This window comes from Mesoplodon densirostris, chromosome 4 (assembly GCF_025265405.1).
Source record: "Mesoplodon densirostris isolate mMesDen1 chromosome 4, mMesDen1 primary haplotype, whole genome shotgun sequence".
NCBI lineage: Eukaryota > Metazoa > Chordata > Mammalia > Artiodactyla > Ziphiidae > Mesoplodon > Mesoplodon densirostris.
Window position 1 is genome coordinate 24,489,863 of NC_082664.1, and position 16,984 is coordinate 24,506,846.

At 36.4% G+C, this 16,984-nt stretch overlaps 1 protein-coding gene across 9 annotated transcripts in view; it reads right to left on the reverse strand.

The window, feature by feature from the left end:
* Positions 1–5,156: 5,156 nt before the first annotated feature.
* Positions 5,157–16,984, reverse strand: part of NRXN3 (neurexin 3) — a 1,648,921-nt gene continuing 1,637,093 nt past the window's right edge. For 5 of the 9 annotated variants that reach the window (XM_060097973.1, XM_060097972.1, XM_060097978.1 and 2 more), the window contains one exon: positions 5,157–5,458. In XM_060097973.1, the coding sequence (XP_059953956.1) occupies positions 5,157–5,458 (302 nt within the window). Of the gene's footprint in view, positions 6,083–16,984 lie in introns of all 9 variants that reach the window. The other 4 variants (XM_060097971.1, XM_060097970.1, XM_060097974.1 and 1 more) reach the window with 3 other exon arrangements.

The following is a 16,984-nucleotide window of genomic DNA, read 5'->3' on the forward strand; positions in this document are numbered from 1 at the left end:
TCAAACAGTATCCAGATTTCAATTCAACTGGGACAAATACAGCTTGGGATATTTTTGGAGAAAAATCAAACTTCAACTTGAATATGGGGGAAGAGAACCTGGGCCTATCTGGATCTATACAAGAGGTAAAAAGGCTTAAAATTCCCATTTCCATTTTCTGCTTTCATTGAAACAAAGTGACAATAGCCAATAGTAGATTGGCAGGCACATGAGTGTTCAGTAAATGTTTGTTGAATTATCAAAAGAGTAAATGCTTAAAGTGGTTCTTGGATTACACATTAAATAGTGACACTTAGAAAGTCTATGGAAGGAAAGCTAATATAGAATTTTGAAGGTGTGTCTAAGGCAATAATAACTATGATTTGGGAAGCATGGAAGACTGTCCTTTGAGGTAAATAATAGTTTACCATTTGAAACTTTCTATGGCCTCTATACTGAAGGAGTTGATTGAGGTAAAGAGCTTTACAAGGGTAGGCATATTTCTGGTGGAAAACTCAAGGAGAGCTCAAAGAATCAATAAATCGATGTGATTTCAACTGTAAGAGGGATAAAAACAATTATGATGTTAGGTTACAGAAGTCATATGATTGTTCTGGGGCTCTCCTATATGTATCTTCTGTAGATGTTAAGGAAGAATTTTATATTATTTTTCTTCTAGGATAATAACAGATGATTAATAAGACAAATTAGGCATTGCTGTTTGAGGGCTATCGGCCAGACACTGTGCTTATAACCAGGCACTTGTATACACATTAGCTCATTTAACTATAGAATAGCACTAAGAGGAGACCATATCATTCCAGTTTCATGGATGAAGTTAGAGTCACTGCACACTTTACTCAAGGTTTCACAGCTGGTAAAGGACAGACCCAGGATTCAGAGCCAAGATTTGAACTAAGCTTTTCTGATTCCAAAGCTTGTGGCCAAAGTTAAACACACTGGAAAGGGATGGTGCCATCTCAGTACTCCCTCATGGAGATAATGACAAATTATTTCTGCTCATGGACATTAACCAAAGTATCTGAGCAAATGCCACTTAGATCCTGATGAATCTACCACATTAACCATCGTCTCAGAATTTCTCTGGAAGTTGAACATTTTCTCAAATCTGTAGCTTCTTTACTTACCCTAATTTTTGGCCACTTGCTTAAAATATGCTGTCAGACAGATTCATGCTACCAGTTGTCAATAACACATGTTTACTAGTTGCAGTCATGCCCTCAATCAAAGTATATGATTAGAAAATACTAGTTTTATCAATTATAGCTAGTAAATCCAAGTCATGACTTGGTAACATTTCTTGACAATTACTAAATAAATCTTTTTATTATAGAATTTATTGTAGAATTTGTAATTCTAGAAGGCAGCTATTGTAAATGACTAGCACAGAACTCAAGTGATGGAGACTAACCTTGTTGAGTCCCTACTCTGTAACAATCACAATTAAAACACATTATTTCAATTTTTTTTACCCAAACTATATTGTGAGGCAAGGTCATTGAGGTGTCACATTTTTCAGATGAGGAAGTCAAATCTCAGAGACATAGTGAAGTTGTCCATACACAGTGAATAGTCCAGCTGGGGTAACAACTCAGCTGTGTCTGGACTCAGTGCCTGTACCCTTTTCACGACATCCCACTGACCTCCAGGTCAGCAAGGCCTGACTTTTAACATGATTAGAAATGTACTAGCCAAGTTGTCCTTAAGCTCATCATGTCTTTGTTTCCTCATCTTTAAGATGAGGAAAATGCTATCTACCACTCAGGCATTAAACAAACTACATAAGCCAAAACACTTAACATAGTATCTGGCATATCATGGGCATTGATAAATGATTGCTTCATGTAAATTATCTGAGGCAGGAATCAAAAAAGGAACTTTCCATAGTTTGACCTCATTGAGCCTTATTTTTTTCCATTTCCATGATAGTTAATAGCATAACCATTCCACCAGTGAAATCTGAAGGAACAGGGTTAACTATATTTGCTTTTAATTCTAACTCTTTAAAAATTGGTAACGAATATATGGCTAGAGTACAGGTGTTCAGTTAACTCACATTTCTAGATCATGGTGAAAAATGTAGAATATCATGATGGATTATCCAGTTGGCAAAGTAAGCATGTGCTTAATGAACCAGCATATCAAGGACATCTGAGATATGAGAAAGGTTCCAGCTATAATGAATGTTTGCAGAATTTTGTAATCTGAAAATCTAGAAAGAAGCTGTTAAAATGTAAGCACTCATTTAAATTTTGACTTTGGATTTAGTACTTTTCTAAAAAATTTCAATATGGTGGGAGGCTTGGAAAAAATGCATTTAAAGCTTTCCAGTGTTTCAAACATGAACATGGTTCTGTAAGTTTGTTAACTTACAGCAAATACTTAAAAGTTGCCAAACATTTAAAAAAATAGTATCTAACAATATTTTTTCCAGAATACAATGCTTCTGTCATCTTATCTGTTCAGAAAAGTGTTTTCCCGTGGTTACTTTACCATAGTTATCTAAATAATAATGCCTCAGTTGACAGACAATAATTGTTTAGCCCCCAAATATGTCACTTTTGATAAGTTTATATAAGTATTAGTAACTGGTTATAATATTTTATTTCACATGAACATGGTCCTAGATTACTTGGCTTTTAATTCGACATGACATATTTAGCCCCAGTACAAGGTCTTTTACCAAATGTTTGGAAAATAAAAATACAGCATCTTACAAGCTTTTGGGAAGAACATTTTATTGCTAAGCATATCCTTGAACTAAAATGCAAATGTGAAATAAAAGAGAAAAGGAAAAAGAAAAAGCAGTAACTTCACAACATCATAAAATGAATTCCTTAAGAGTCTGCTCATAAAACAACAGCAATATGATAGAAGCTCACGTACAGAATGCACATGTTCCCATAAAATTGTCCAAATAGAAACTTACACTAAAAGGAATAAATGTATTCTTACTCAAATAAAAAATGTAAAGAAAGAAAGCAGGAAATCAGTTCACAAGACCTCAAGACTCCAAGAACAGCAATCTTTTACAGACATCGAGATATAATCAACTTCATATAGGTTGGGCCATTTAGGTTATCTAAATCGTGCTTTGATATCTCTTTATAATCCTGGCTTTTCCAATGACAACAAAATAATCCAAAACTCTTAACACATTGAAATATCAGGTAATGAAGAACACCTCTTTCCATACATATTAGTAAAGGCTACCATTGTTTAGGTTGCGCTTTTTGCCCCACCTCTTTAAGATACTTTTTCAAAGTCAAATATTCATGCAACTTACAAAAACCAGCAAGAGTAGATTTCTAAATCTAAACAGCTGATTGATTTTCATCTGTACAAAAGAAACTGTATGTATCTGACTCTCCAGAGAACACATTTCATTTTTGTGTGAATATTTCTCTTGCTTTTGGGATAGGTATGGCCACACAACAAGTTTATTGTTTTTCTGTACATTGTTTCCTCTTTTCAAAAAGAAAGACAACTGGAACATAAACCAAACAAACTGAAATAAACAAATAGAAAGGAAAGAACAGTTCTCAAAGCAGTATGTACACAGGTGGCTAAGGAATTATACCAGCAAAAATGTAGTAAAATATGTAAACAAAATCTGAGAAGATTTTTTATTCTCTTTGACACAGTTAACTGTGACAAAATTAAACTCACACTTCACATTTTAAGGTTTACTTTTTTGTCGTTTTGTTATTTTCTTTTAAAACAACATTCTCATTCCACTTCAAGATTTTAACAGTTTTCCTGTTTCAGTCATCCCATCAAACATACCATGATAAATATATCTGTATATATATTTATTTATATATATTATACTATTAAATTCCATTTTTTGTGTGTCACAGCAGCTTTATTCATTTATTATTTTTAGAAAAGATGGGTGAAGGGAGACATGAGCAAATGGAAGGACAGAGTTATCCATAAATGTCAGGCTGTAAAATTAAATCACTAGGAAAAACATTATCATGTTGGGGGTGGGGAAAGAACTATGAATTCTGCACTCTGTCATGCCATGTTTGGCTTGTGTGACCTTTTGTGGTTCCATCACAAGTTGAACTCCCCTATTGTCTGTTTTGATTCTTTAACAGACTTCTTATATTGTCTTTTCTTTTATATTTGCATGCATTTTGATCAGTCACAGATCCAGCCCACCCCCATTCCCCTTCCCTAGGGAAGGCTCTGTTTTAGTTTATGGGGCTTTCTCCTTTACCACAATTTGGCTGGGCTCAAGGACAGGAACAATATTGTTAAGTAAAGCCAATAGCTCTGATAAAACCAGCCCTTAACCCCATCTGTTCAGGGTTTGGGTGGCAAATTCTGGAATTTGATCCTGAGGAACCAGCTTTTCAAATCAATATTATCATCCATCCCATGATTTTGCTATGTGTTCAGCAAAGCATCGCATAGGAAATAGACAACAGAATCTAGAAACGCCACAACCTGATATGTAGAGTGGACACCATGGTAGCTTTTGAGTTCATATGGCAATAGTTTCTCTTCTGTTTTCTGAGATTTTTTCTTCTTCTTCTTATGTCCAGTTATTCTCAAAAAATAAACAAATACCCAAAAGCCATTTTTTCCCCTCAGATCTTGAAAAGTTATGCACACACTGGCCAGAACCAGATAAGGGTGGGGTTTTTTTTTGTTTCTGTTTTTACCTTTTTCTTTTCTTTTTTTTTTTGTTTTCATTTTTTACATAATTAAAACAAAAAAAAACATTATTACAGTCAAGCTTCACAAACATTATTACAGACTCACTTGGAGTTATGGAACAAGTAAGCCATGAAGTATTCTACCTTGGATGAAAGGTCCTAAAGAGAAGGAAGCTTCCAAGTCCGCGAAAGTGGGGGGAGCCATCTGCTCGCTCCAGAGGGCAAAGTGTGTGCTTTATGACACAGCAGGGCAGAAAGAACTGTCTCCGAGCAGTGACTGAATCAAAGCAGCCATGGCTGAATCTTATAGGTAGGTACATCTTTGTGTGTGTTCTTTTAAAAATGATTTTCCCCACCATAGTCATGGTATACCCCATCTCATAGTTAGAACAGTTCTGACATCTGTGAAATCTCATTTTCCAAGTATTTATATATTTATATAGAAATAATCCTGTGTTTTAAATTCGCATATCATTAGCAGTGTCGTGTTTACACATAATACTCTTTGTCCTTGTTTTTCTGTTTCTTGTGGCCACTCTTCGAGCTCTGCTGCTTCTCCTTGAGGAGCGTGCCATTGCTCTGCGCTGAGTTGCTGATGTAGTTCCGCGTCTCGTCCACTTGATAGGACCCCTCGTCCCTGTTCCTGTACTTGTACATGGCATACAGGAGGATCAAGATGCAGAGGGCAGCAGCAGCCACAATGCCGACGACCATCCCTGTTGTACTGCTCGACTCCCGGATCACCTCTGAGGCCCCCGGAACCCGTCTGACTCCCGGCTCCGTGGGGTTTGCTGTGGGCACATTACGGAACATGGGGGAAGTAATTAGTGGGCTCTTCAGTTTGGTGCTGTCTAGCTCATAGGCAGTGGGCAACGGAAGCAAGACTATATCAGGCTGGGGTTTGAGATCACGGTTATTCATTTTGCCAGCTGGCAATTTGGGCACCATCCCAGACGAGGAGGAAGCTGTGAAGCGGATCAGCTCAGGGGACAAAGATGTGGTAGTAGTCCTACTAGTTTCGGAGACTTTGTTAGGTCTAAAGTCCTTGGATTCCCACTTGGGCGCATGTGCTTTGTAGCCACCTTCGAAGATTGAAGTGGAAAGACTCTTATCTGTTACCAAGGAGAAGGTGGTGTAAAAATCTTCATCATCAGTAGGGGGCAGGTTAGAGTCAAAGGTTTCCCCTGAGCCATACCCAGATATCACCAAGCCATCATCATCACAACCATCGCTGCCTTGGTCCAACAAGCAAGGTAACCCCGCCTCAGAGGTCATGGACAGGGAATCTTTGGTGGTCTCAATAATGGTGAGGAGGGGGCGAAAGGTAGGGGGGAGTGTAATGGAAGGTGCACGAGTAGCAATAGGAGGGGTAGCTAAAGGGTCTTCTACAAGAAGAGGGATAACTAATTCACCTCCTGGGATTGAAAAGAAAAAGAAAAACAGAATTAGTATATTTGTAGAAAAACAATTCACAGCCACACTCAATGAATGTATGTATAGTTCATAGGTTACACCTCCAAAATTATAATAAAATGACTTGGATCCACATATGGATCCTCTCTACTTCTAGGCTGATTATTGGGCTATAGTTCTAGCCCATTATATGCCTCTTGCCATCAAAACCTGAAATCCTTAGATTGGGGGCTTAGATTTTTAAAGATACTCTCAAGTAATTATTTAGATAGAATTCAAATAGGCTTTTTCCAGGATCTGCTTATGGGATAATGACCTTCACCTATACTGTTGCAAATACTGACCATGAAAATTGTGTGTGTGTGTGTGTGTGTGTGTGTATACGTACATGCACATATGCATGTGATTAATCTGTGAGCCATAGCATTTCCTTATTTTTTTCTTGGGTTTCTACTTATTTGCTCCCATTAGGATGAGAATGACATATTTTCCATGTCACTGAGATCAAGATTAAGGAACATAAAAGAGCTCATCTTTAGTATTTTAAGTTACTACCTTTTATTTCACATTTATCAAGTGCGGTCTTCATTTACTATATGCTAAGTAAGGGAAACTTACAGTAGGTTGAAAATGTTCATCTAACAAGCCCATCTTGATTATGCTTTTCCAGAAATTCCCCTGACTATAAAACAACAACTTGTTTTGCATTGGTCTAGTATTATATTTATACATTGCTTTTATGCTATATGTAATATATACTGAGCAGACACTAGATTTTAAGAATACCCAGCCTACATATCCATGACTTACTGGAAACTTACTTTTAGATTCAGAAATGTGGAGATAGCAAAGTAGTTTTTAAAATCAGTGATCCTTTTTTCCAATTTGGATTCCTTTTATTTCTTAGAATGGCAGATATTTATCGGTTTACCCACAGACCCTAGTTATTGCACTTATAAACATACGAGGACTAGGTCAGGAAAGGAAGTTCAGAATAGTTCACTAAATCATAGTGCCCTGCAAATTATGGTTACCACAACTATTCTGTGGTGGATGTTACTCACCTAATTGTAGGGCCAAGCTTATTATTCATGTATGTAAGCAAGATAATCAGTCTTCAGTCTCTCCTGTGTTTCTTTACAGTGTTATTTTCAAACAGAGAAAGAATCAAGAAGTCACAGTTCATGTCTCTTCATTAAATTTATTTAAAAAATTATTCCAACTATTGTTTTTAAAAGTCCTCTAGCAGGGATGGCATGATATGTCCCTGACCCAGTTAGTCAGACAGTTGAGATGATAATACAATATTATGGTTGAAGTCTTCTTTCTGACCTGCTGCATCTAAACTGTCCAGGTTTCAGGTATGCTAAGAAAAAGCCTCCTGCAAAGAAAGCTACTGCACACCTTCAGAGCACCAGAGAAGAACTGCTTGCACCACATCAGAAGCTTTTATTCTCTGCAGAGAGAAACTGAGTTGGGCAGCATGGCAATGATGGACATAATGCATACCTTAAGGAAGGGAAGGGACAAGAGAGCACAGTACAGTCATCCCTGGCCTACCTGATGATGTTAGCACATGTGGGGAAATAAAACAAGAATCTTTCTGAGAATCTCAAGATGATATTTTAGTCTGTGCTTTAAACCCCAAGCTTCTCTTCTAGTGCTCAGTTTGAAACTATTGAGCAAACCGATTTTTGCAGATTTGACAAAGCTTCAGACTTGCTTTCCTGGACAAGCATGCCTATTTTTTTTACATTGTGAAGATATGTAATTCATATGTCTTGCAACTTATTTAATGCATAATTTACATACTTTTGCTAATTTTTATAAATGGGATTTGGAGCACAGGTCCCTAAAGGTAAGCCAGTCCTAAAACTAACCCCGAGGTACCTTTTCTTCTTATTCTTCCGGTAGGGAGGCCCTGAGTGTTATATTTAAGATGATATGGGGAAGAAGGCAGTGTCTGAGTAAGAAAAGAGCAGTGAGGAGAGAGGAGTGAAGGCTCATGCAGTCTGTTAAAGGTTCCCTAGGGATCGCTCAGGGATGATTTTACTTTCCTTTAGAGAACAAGACAGGGTTTTTGTACCCATCTCACCTAGAATGGGTGTTCTTTTCTGGCACAAATACTGAGAGTCATTTGCTTTTTAGGGCAAGGATAAAAATCAACCCGTTGTTTATTAAGTGGAGAGTAAACTGGGATAAAGGACAAGGAATGACTGATTTGTTGGGAGGTGAAGTCCTGGAACAAATAATTAAAAATAAAGGCAAATTGTTAAGTAGGATGCTAGTGTCTCTTTAAGTGAGATTAAGATCACTGTCTTCATGATTACAGAGTGGCATTCATTTGCAATTTTAGTGGACCATCTGTGACACCCAACTGGAGTCTCACATTTGCCTTTTTTTCCCCCCTTGTCTTTTCAATCCCAGCTAAAGCTTCCACTGTGTCTTTGTTGTTAAAAATCTACAAAATCTACAAACTGCTCATTCTGCAGTTGAATCACTTCCACTTTCCTTTGCTATTCGCTTCTCATTCAACACCCTTAATGTGAGTATCTCTCTTGGAGCAGAAAAAAAAAAAGTGAAAATCATCCTTTTGATAAGGGGATGAAAAGAGGGTCTTGAAGCTCACTAATTTACAAAGAGCTTCTAAAAGGTTGGTGAGCCTTTAAGTGAAATGGTAAGAGCTTATTTCCAAACTAAAATGATGGGTATGCTGTTGCAGAGCTTAAATAACAGAATCTGTTAAAACTGCTAATCTTCAATTTCTTTGTCATTTTGTTATTAATCCTAGTAGCAGTGTTAAAAATGATAAATGATGCCCCTGTCAGGGACATTTGAGCCCAAATCCTGGTAGTGTTTAATCAATGAAATCACAGGAACTTTCATAGCTCCCCTCTCCTGGCATCTCAAGAAATTGGAAAAATGTCTTTAATTTGAAAGGGAGTCCACTGGGATGTAGGAGTTGGTATTACAGAGGGGAATTAAAGTGAAAGTAGGTGGAAATTTTTGGATAACTATAAACGTGAAAGGTGCCTGGGACAAGTATGTGAGTTGGGGTGTATAGTCCATTTTAATATCAAATTCCATATTTAAGATTTAAGATGATTCTAGTGTCCTGGGAGGTCCAAGGGCACACATCATTTGAGATAAGGAGGTGAAGGATGTGTTTCTCCCATCACTAGATCATTACTAGAAATGACTTAGATTGCAGAAGGCTATTTAAGATTTCATGTTTATTTGTATTAATCTAAAGTGAGTTTCCTCAGAAATGTTGGAGCAGCTGATAATTTTTTTTCACTGCCCAAAGAACGTGAAATCAGTGATCTACCAGATGTCTATGCTTATGAAAGTATTCATAGAAGCAACAAGCTTAAAGTCATAAGGGGTTGCAGGCAGAGTAATACAAAACCTGTAATCCATCACAACTCTAATTTCCTATTCAATCCCCAGAATTTTTCTTTGGTTTGGAATAAGAACTATCCATATTCCTTAAAGTTAGCATTTTAAATCAGGAATATATACCCTTTTTTGACAGGGTTGTGCTTTTCTTTAAACCAGAGAGATCACTAGGGATATAAAAGGTCTATTTTAGCCCTGAAGGCTGCCCTGTTTTTTTGTTTTATGAGTGTATTTATAGATATATAATTCATGTGTCTAGGGCTGATATTCAGCAAAAGGGGCTCTCTGCCATCGAAAAAGACAGTATATTAAAAATTTAATAGAACTCTTCTGAACTGTGAGAATGTTGTAGGTGATGGTGGTGTAGTGGGTCATCTGAAAAAGCAAGAAAAGCAGCACAAAGTTTCAATATGGCTCCAACCTTTGCCTCTCTGGAGATATCTGAGTGGAAGAAGTCACAAAAATACGAAAAACAATGACACTGAAGAGTGAGTCTCTGGGAGAGGACACCGTGCTCCAATTCCTTGAATTTCTTTTATCTATATTTAGGTTCTTTACCTCATCTCTTATTTGCATTTTTCTCATTCTCTGCTGGGAAACTAACATACAGTGGGGAGGAATCATCTTTTTCCCCACAAAATTAGTTATTGAATGATATTCATTTAGTTATTTGGTGCCACAGCAGTGTGTACTTGCAACACATCAATATCTGGAAGCTTGGAACCATGAAATTGTTCTGCATCCAACCTCAGAAAAAATAGTCACAGACAGGCATGGCAAGTCCCTGGGGAGAAGAAAGCAGAAAAACTCAAGTATCTCAAAGGGGCTTAACTTTTTAATGAGCATTTTAATGATATGAGAATCTCTAGGTAGGACATTTTCCCCTAGTTTATCTGAAATGGGTTTGATTCTGAAAGACTACAGATTCTATTTTTTCAATATACACCCAGGTAAGATGAGCTATAACCCCCTGATGTCATTATACATTGTAAAAGAAGGAAGGTCTAGTGGAGTTTTTCATCTGCCTATTGGTTAAAAGCTTTGCCTCTGAAGTCACTCAGACGCAGGTCAGCATCACAGTTCTGTGGCTTACTAGCCATGAGTTGGTCAAATTTATTAAAATCTCTGTACAATGGGAATAATAACACAGCCTATCTCAAGCCACCAATGTGACTAATAATAATACATGTTAATGTTAATTATAATGCATGTTAAGTATTTAGCACAGAAACTGCTACTCCAAAATTCTAGTTTCTAGTATCATTTCTACTAATATTTTGGGCCTATAAACACTGAAATCATTGACTACTTTTTTCTGACCTTTTTTTATGTAGTAGTCGTATGCTGAGGTATAAGTATAATAATATAGGATCTAGATTATTAAGGCTATTTTAAATGCAGAGTTTGAAGAATGATTTATAATAAGCCCAAGAGCTTGCATTTAGAATAAATGATAAGCCTTATATCAAATAGACTTATGGATAGCATCCTCAACAAAAATAAAAGTTTTCAATTCAATTAGATAAAATAGTCTATTTAGGAGATTCTTAGTTTTAAACCTAAAATATCATCCAACATGTCAAACAATATAAAATCATATAAACTGAGGCAGATAAAGTGCATTCATTGAAGGTGCTGGGCTGGAAACATATGTCTTATCCACTCTTCAGTTTGATATTTCTTTAACAGTAATACTAATACCTAAAACTAAAGTGAAGCAAGTAATCTCTTTATTTAAAAATTATATAGCACTTCTTGCTGATCTTTTGTTTCCTGAAGTGATAAGGCAACATTGACCAAATACCTTTAAGGTCAAGGAGTATTCTCACCGTAGTCATACAAAATGGCAATACCTACCTGAGACGTTTCCTAAATAAAACTTTAGATGTGAAAATCATCATGTTTCTTGTGGGTAGAATCTTAGGATCCTTTGAAAGCTTACCTGTTTAAATCCTTGAGAGAAATGGCAAATATTAATAGAAATGGAAAAGGAAAAAGAGAAAGAGAGAGAGAGATTTGGGTGCTTACTGCGTGCGGGTGTGCTTTCACCAGTAGTTAGTTTTATACTTTGGAAGGCATCATTATCATAGGACAATACTCTATAAACTCTGGGGTTCTTTCTCTATTCTCAGTAAAAGTGATTTTGTAGCTTGCAGTGATGGTGATAGTTTAATCCTGGATAACCAAACTCTACCATAGTCACTTGAGAGTACCTTATTTCCCCTTTGCTGAAGGAAAATAAAATAAAAGACTGATTTCCCCAAATGCTTTCTAAGGAGTTAAATTAGGATGTATTACCACTGATAACATTTGCAGTTAACTCAACTAACTTTCTTCTGGAGTACAGGCCTCCTGTAGGTTGTATCCAATTTCATATCCCACTGTAGAGTCTACCATTACTTTCAAGGCTTTAAAAGTTGGTTCAGGCAAAGAGGCCAGGCTTCCTTTGGATGGTAAGAACAATTTATCCACACCCTTCTACCAAGAGTAGAATTCACATTGATCATTAGAAGCAATTCAGCACAAAATATAACAGTGAAAATTAAGCAAATAGACACAAATGAAATAAAATATTTAATATTGTCTTCAAAATCACATAGTAGAAAATAAAATCAACTTCAGGTTCAAAGTAAACTAGAGGGAAAGAGAGCAAATAACATCAACAAGGCATTCACAACATAAGGACAGAAAAGAAAAGTAAAAGCAAATAAAAAATAGAGGCTGTTTTAGGAAAAATAAAGAAATCATTTCCATATAGACAAAATAATTTAACTTAAAAAAGCATACTGTATTAATTTATAGTCAACTTACATCAACAAATTGCCCGCATGTTTTTTGGCATGAAAGAAAAATTTACAAAAGAAAGTTGTGTAAGAATGCTCTTGGACAAATAGAATTGCCACATTCTTGTAACTTGCTTTTTTGTTGTCATTTCTTTAAAAAGTTTTGAGCAAAATATCTAATTTTTCAAATATAATAATTTACAACAGAGGATGATACAGGGAGGCAACAACACATACATCCACACCACATAACATGAAAAGAAAAAAAAATCTGCACTTTAACAAATTTTTTACTTTGAGGGTCTTGGGAGGGCATCAGTTTTGAATCTGAAATTATTCTGATTGCAATGATTTAAAAAAACTTTAAAAAAACCTGTTTAATTTTATAATTTGCCTTTAAAACAATCTATGAATCTCGAGGGTTTTGAATGAATTTCTGCATTATTATAGGTTCTCAGATATATATTTAATTTTAATTTTTTTTGTCTTTTTGACAAGTTTTAGACTTTCTTTAATTGAAGGGGATGGATGACAGCACATAAGTTTGAACAATGCTAAAGAAAGGAGGGGTATGGGAAGGAAAGATGCAGAAAGGGTAGGGTCATATCTATGAGTGTACTACACAAGAGATGAAGATGATGGGAGTAAATGTGTAAGTGAGTCGCCATGTCCATGTAAGGGCGGCACGGAGTGATCTAGCTGCATTAGAGCTTCTGGCTGTAAGGAAGGGATGGGCAATATACAAAAACAAATGAGCCTACACATGCCCATCTACAGAAATAAAGAACAGAACTCTAACACTGACAATCTCACACACCCTAAGCTGCAACTTCTTCAACATGCAATTACTCTAAAAATCATTACAGTTTCATTAAAGATTTTTAAATAATAAAAACAGTTAAACTTTTGTCCCTACTAAAAGTAGCCAAAATACATAAAATAATAATAGTAATACTTATAATAATGATCAAAATGTTAAAAGCAAAAACAAGGAGACTAGATTTATGCATTCAAGTTGAACAACTTCATCGGCAGGCACACAGCCCCATCTAGAGTTAGGGGAGGGGGTGGAGATCTTCAAATCGAAAGACAAAGCTGTATAGGGAGCCCACTGGCTGGGTCATTCATGACTTCCCTATATAGAAAGGGTACTGTCTGAATGACATCACCTGTCTTCCCCATGCCACCCATGGTGCATGTGATTCTAGTGAGACTGGGCTTATTTGAAAGATGTGGATGTGGGGATTCTGCAGCTGAAGTTGTTCCACATTTAAAGAGGGAGTGGGGAAAAGTTGCAGAAAACAATTCATAACTTTTTTTGTCATAGTTTTGGATAAAACCAAATCTAAAGATAAAGATCTAGCAATTAAAAAGAAACACATTGATATATATACAGATAGATATATATAATACAAAAAGCACTTAATTCCCAAACAAGAAGGGAGCAAAGAACGAAAAATAATTGAAAGGAAAGAGTATTTCACACACTTTCAGAGATGAACAACCAGATGCACACGCTGAGGAGGCACAGACAGAGCAGTCAGGGGACACTTTTTTTTGTTGTTTTGTATATTCTGGCTTATTGATTCCCCTTTTGCTGACAGACAAAATTAAAAACAAATTTTGCATTTTCTTTAAAAAGAAAATTTGCATTTTCTTTAAAAATGTTTTTTTTTTTTTTTTTGGTTTTGCTTCTCAAAAAAAAGAAAGGGGGCGTGCAGTCTGGATGTACGTCGTAAGTAGACATTTGAGAGAGAAGAAAGAGGCTAAGACTGACAAATGGGTAATTGTCTATTATCCTTTAACTGCAGGAATGTTAACCAAGTTAATACATGCTTAAAGTAAGTTGCATTTAGGGAAAATAGGAAAACAGACCAGCAAGTTAGGGTTGGGAAGAGGTCAGCAAGACAAAACCAATTTGAGAGTAGGAGAAAGGTACTGGATTTAGTTTCATGCCTTTCCAGTAGAGGCAAAGGTCATCCCAAGGCCTTTTGGCAATTACATTCTTGTAAGCATGTGTATATGTGTACATGTGTTGGGGCTTGAAGTAGAGCCTGTAGTGGCAGGAATTGAGGTAAAAATACACATGAGTTCATGGGTTCTGCTCTAGGAAACTTAGCCCATATTCATCCATAAACTCAGAAGGTAAATTTTGTAAGACCTAGAGGGGTTATAATTAATACTGCTCCATATACATGTTCTTGGACTTGGCCAAATTGACAGGGCACATGGGTGACAGCTGTGGTAATTAAATGTACCTGATAAATGGACAGCTTTTTTTAGGCAATAGAGGCAAAACCCCCTCCACTCCTCCACTCTAAAGAGCATAGTGGCATAGCATCAGTAAACTAACTACAGGATAGTCAGGAAATGAGTGCAGTTTATTTGAAGGACATTGGGGGAAATTGCCAGTCTTCTAGAGACCATGTGGGAAACAAAATGCTAGATTAAACCTTGAGAAAAGGAAAAAAAGAGACAAACTGTGCGTGTGTGTGTGTGTGTATGTGGAGATACTGTGGAAGGGACATGGGGAAGGAGGTTTTAGAAATGGCCTCAGCCTCTACTGGAAGAGATCACAAGAATTACATTAAATATTTTATCCCTGTGAGAACATTATGTTCAACCAAGGACTGGGATACCCAGGTAGGCGAACCCCAAAGGTAAGACACTTGAGAGCCCCTGGTTCTGAGCCAATTCCAACCACTCCTAAGAAATTCTGGGGGTGACTTTGACAAACAGAATAAATTGTGAGGATGAGTCAGACTTTTGTCCCTTATGGGATGCCCCTTTTATTATTTTGTTTTAAAATAATTATAGTAATGTGTCCCCATGGGTCAGTCCGTACCAAGAGTTTTAGTCTCTGGTCTTATAATGTTAATCATTATTCTAGGAACTTCACAAAGGGCAGCTGGGAGGTTTTAGGAGGAGGAAAAAAGTCCCAACAATATAGGAAAAGAAAAACCCTTGTTGCCATTTAGTTAATTTTTTTGAATAATTATACTTTTAACATTGAATTTTATTGTATGAGAAGACCCTATATGTACAGATTGCCTCACAAGGCATCAAATTACTTCTGTAGGACAAAGTAAGTTTTAATAACATTCACATGGGCTATTTTTTGTTTCATAGGCATTTTTTTAAAGTAGGAAACGTTAAGTGGTCTAAGTGTGAGACTTATAAAGAATAAGATATGTCTAGTGTACACATACTCCTGGAAAATAAGAGGTGTTTTGAGGAAGATACATCAGCAATTTGAGTCTCCTAAGGTTTCTACTGAGTAATTTACCTATTTCAAAATTGCCTGTTTTAAAACTCATACAAGTAGGACACCACTTACTTTCTGGAAATCACTGGCTAAACAATTGAACATACCAAAATTTATCGTTGTCACTTTGCAAATAAAATATGTATTTTTTAAATCCATGGAAGCCACAGTTATATAGGAAGCAAACACGACACTACATCAGTGCCTACACATTTTTATAAGTCAACCATCAGTTAAAATACACAAAGCTCATTTGATTTCTAATATAAGATAGAAAATAATATTGCCAGTAGCTCATAATCAGGTTACAACTTCATTTTCATCTTTCATTACATATCTACACTAGGTTTTTATTACCAATAACTGCATGGTTCTGGATCTATGCCTCTACTGAGTGTTAAGAATGCTTTGGGGTTATATTTGCCATTGAGAACAAATAATACAATAATTTGACTTGAAACAGCATATTTTGATGGGACCATTTTTATCCCACCCATGTCCAAATAACCCTGTCTAAATGCAAAATCAGACTTTTAAGAACATCAGATGCAATAAGATGGAATTACTCAGAATGCATCTTGGAAAGTGCACTTGTTTCAAAGAAATGTGTTTCTAAACTGCTTGGGGTTGTGCCTGAGAAGCTGGAAGAATACTCAAGGAACTCAAGGTACAAACCCGCCTCTCTGGGAGAGTGAGTCCTGCTTGATAAGGACATTGTCTTCAGTGTGCACAGGGGAGGTTCAAGAGGAAGGTCCAAATGAATTATTTTGCATAACATTAAATATTTTAAATTTGCCATTGAAAGTACTGGAAAGAGGAAGGAAGAGGCAACCTTCTTGGGAATCAGAGTACAACACCAGGGAAACACTTAAAAAATTGTAATCAGGGAAGCGTAAAAAGGAGTCTGGAGAACAAATATTTAATGAGAATTTTCAAGATTTTTACATCAGGTATATGAGATAAATCTCTTCATCATCTGTCCCTCCTATGAAATACCAAAATCCTGTTCATTGATTGATATGTTATGTGTCTGTGGGACGAAGGGAGGGATTCTTCTGAGAGAATCAATGGCTCAGTTCTGAATCATGGTTTGGCTTAGAAAAAGAACAGAGACACTATGCCTGGATGTCAAATCCTAGCCATGTGAGGATGGCTGTCACTTGTGTTACAAAATGAGCCCTGAGTTTACCCTGACTTCTCACAACCTCTTCCTCAGATATGGGTGATGCTCAGAGAAAGAGTGAAGACTGCTTCAAACATGGTATTTGTCTCTAAATAAAAAACTTAACATTTTCTTTTTAATGCTGAACAAAAATGTCCCAAGTAAGAAGTACTTGTACTATCTGTTCCCAAACATTTTACACACCTAATTACAGTAAATAGGGAGAAAGAGAAAAACTAAACCTCCAAGATGGAAAAGAGTAAAGAACACCATCAAGCCCAATACTTAGAACTGT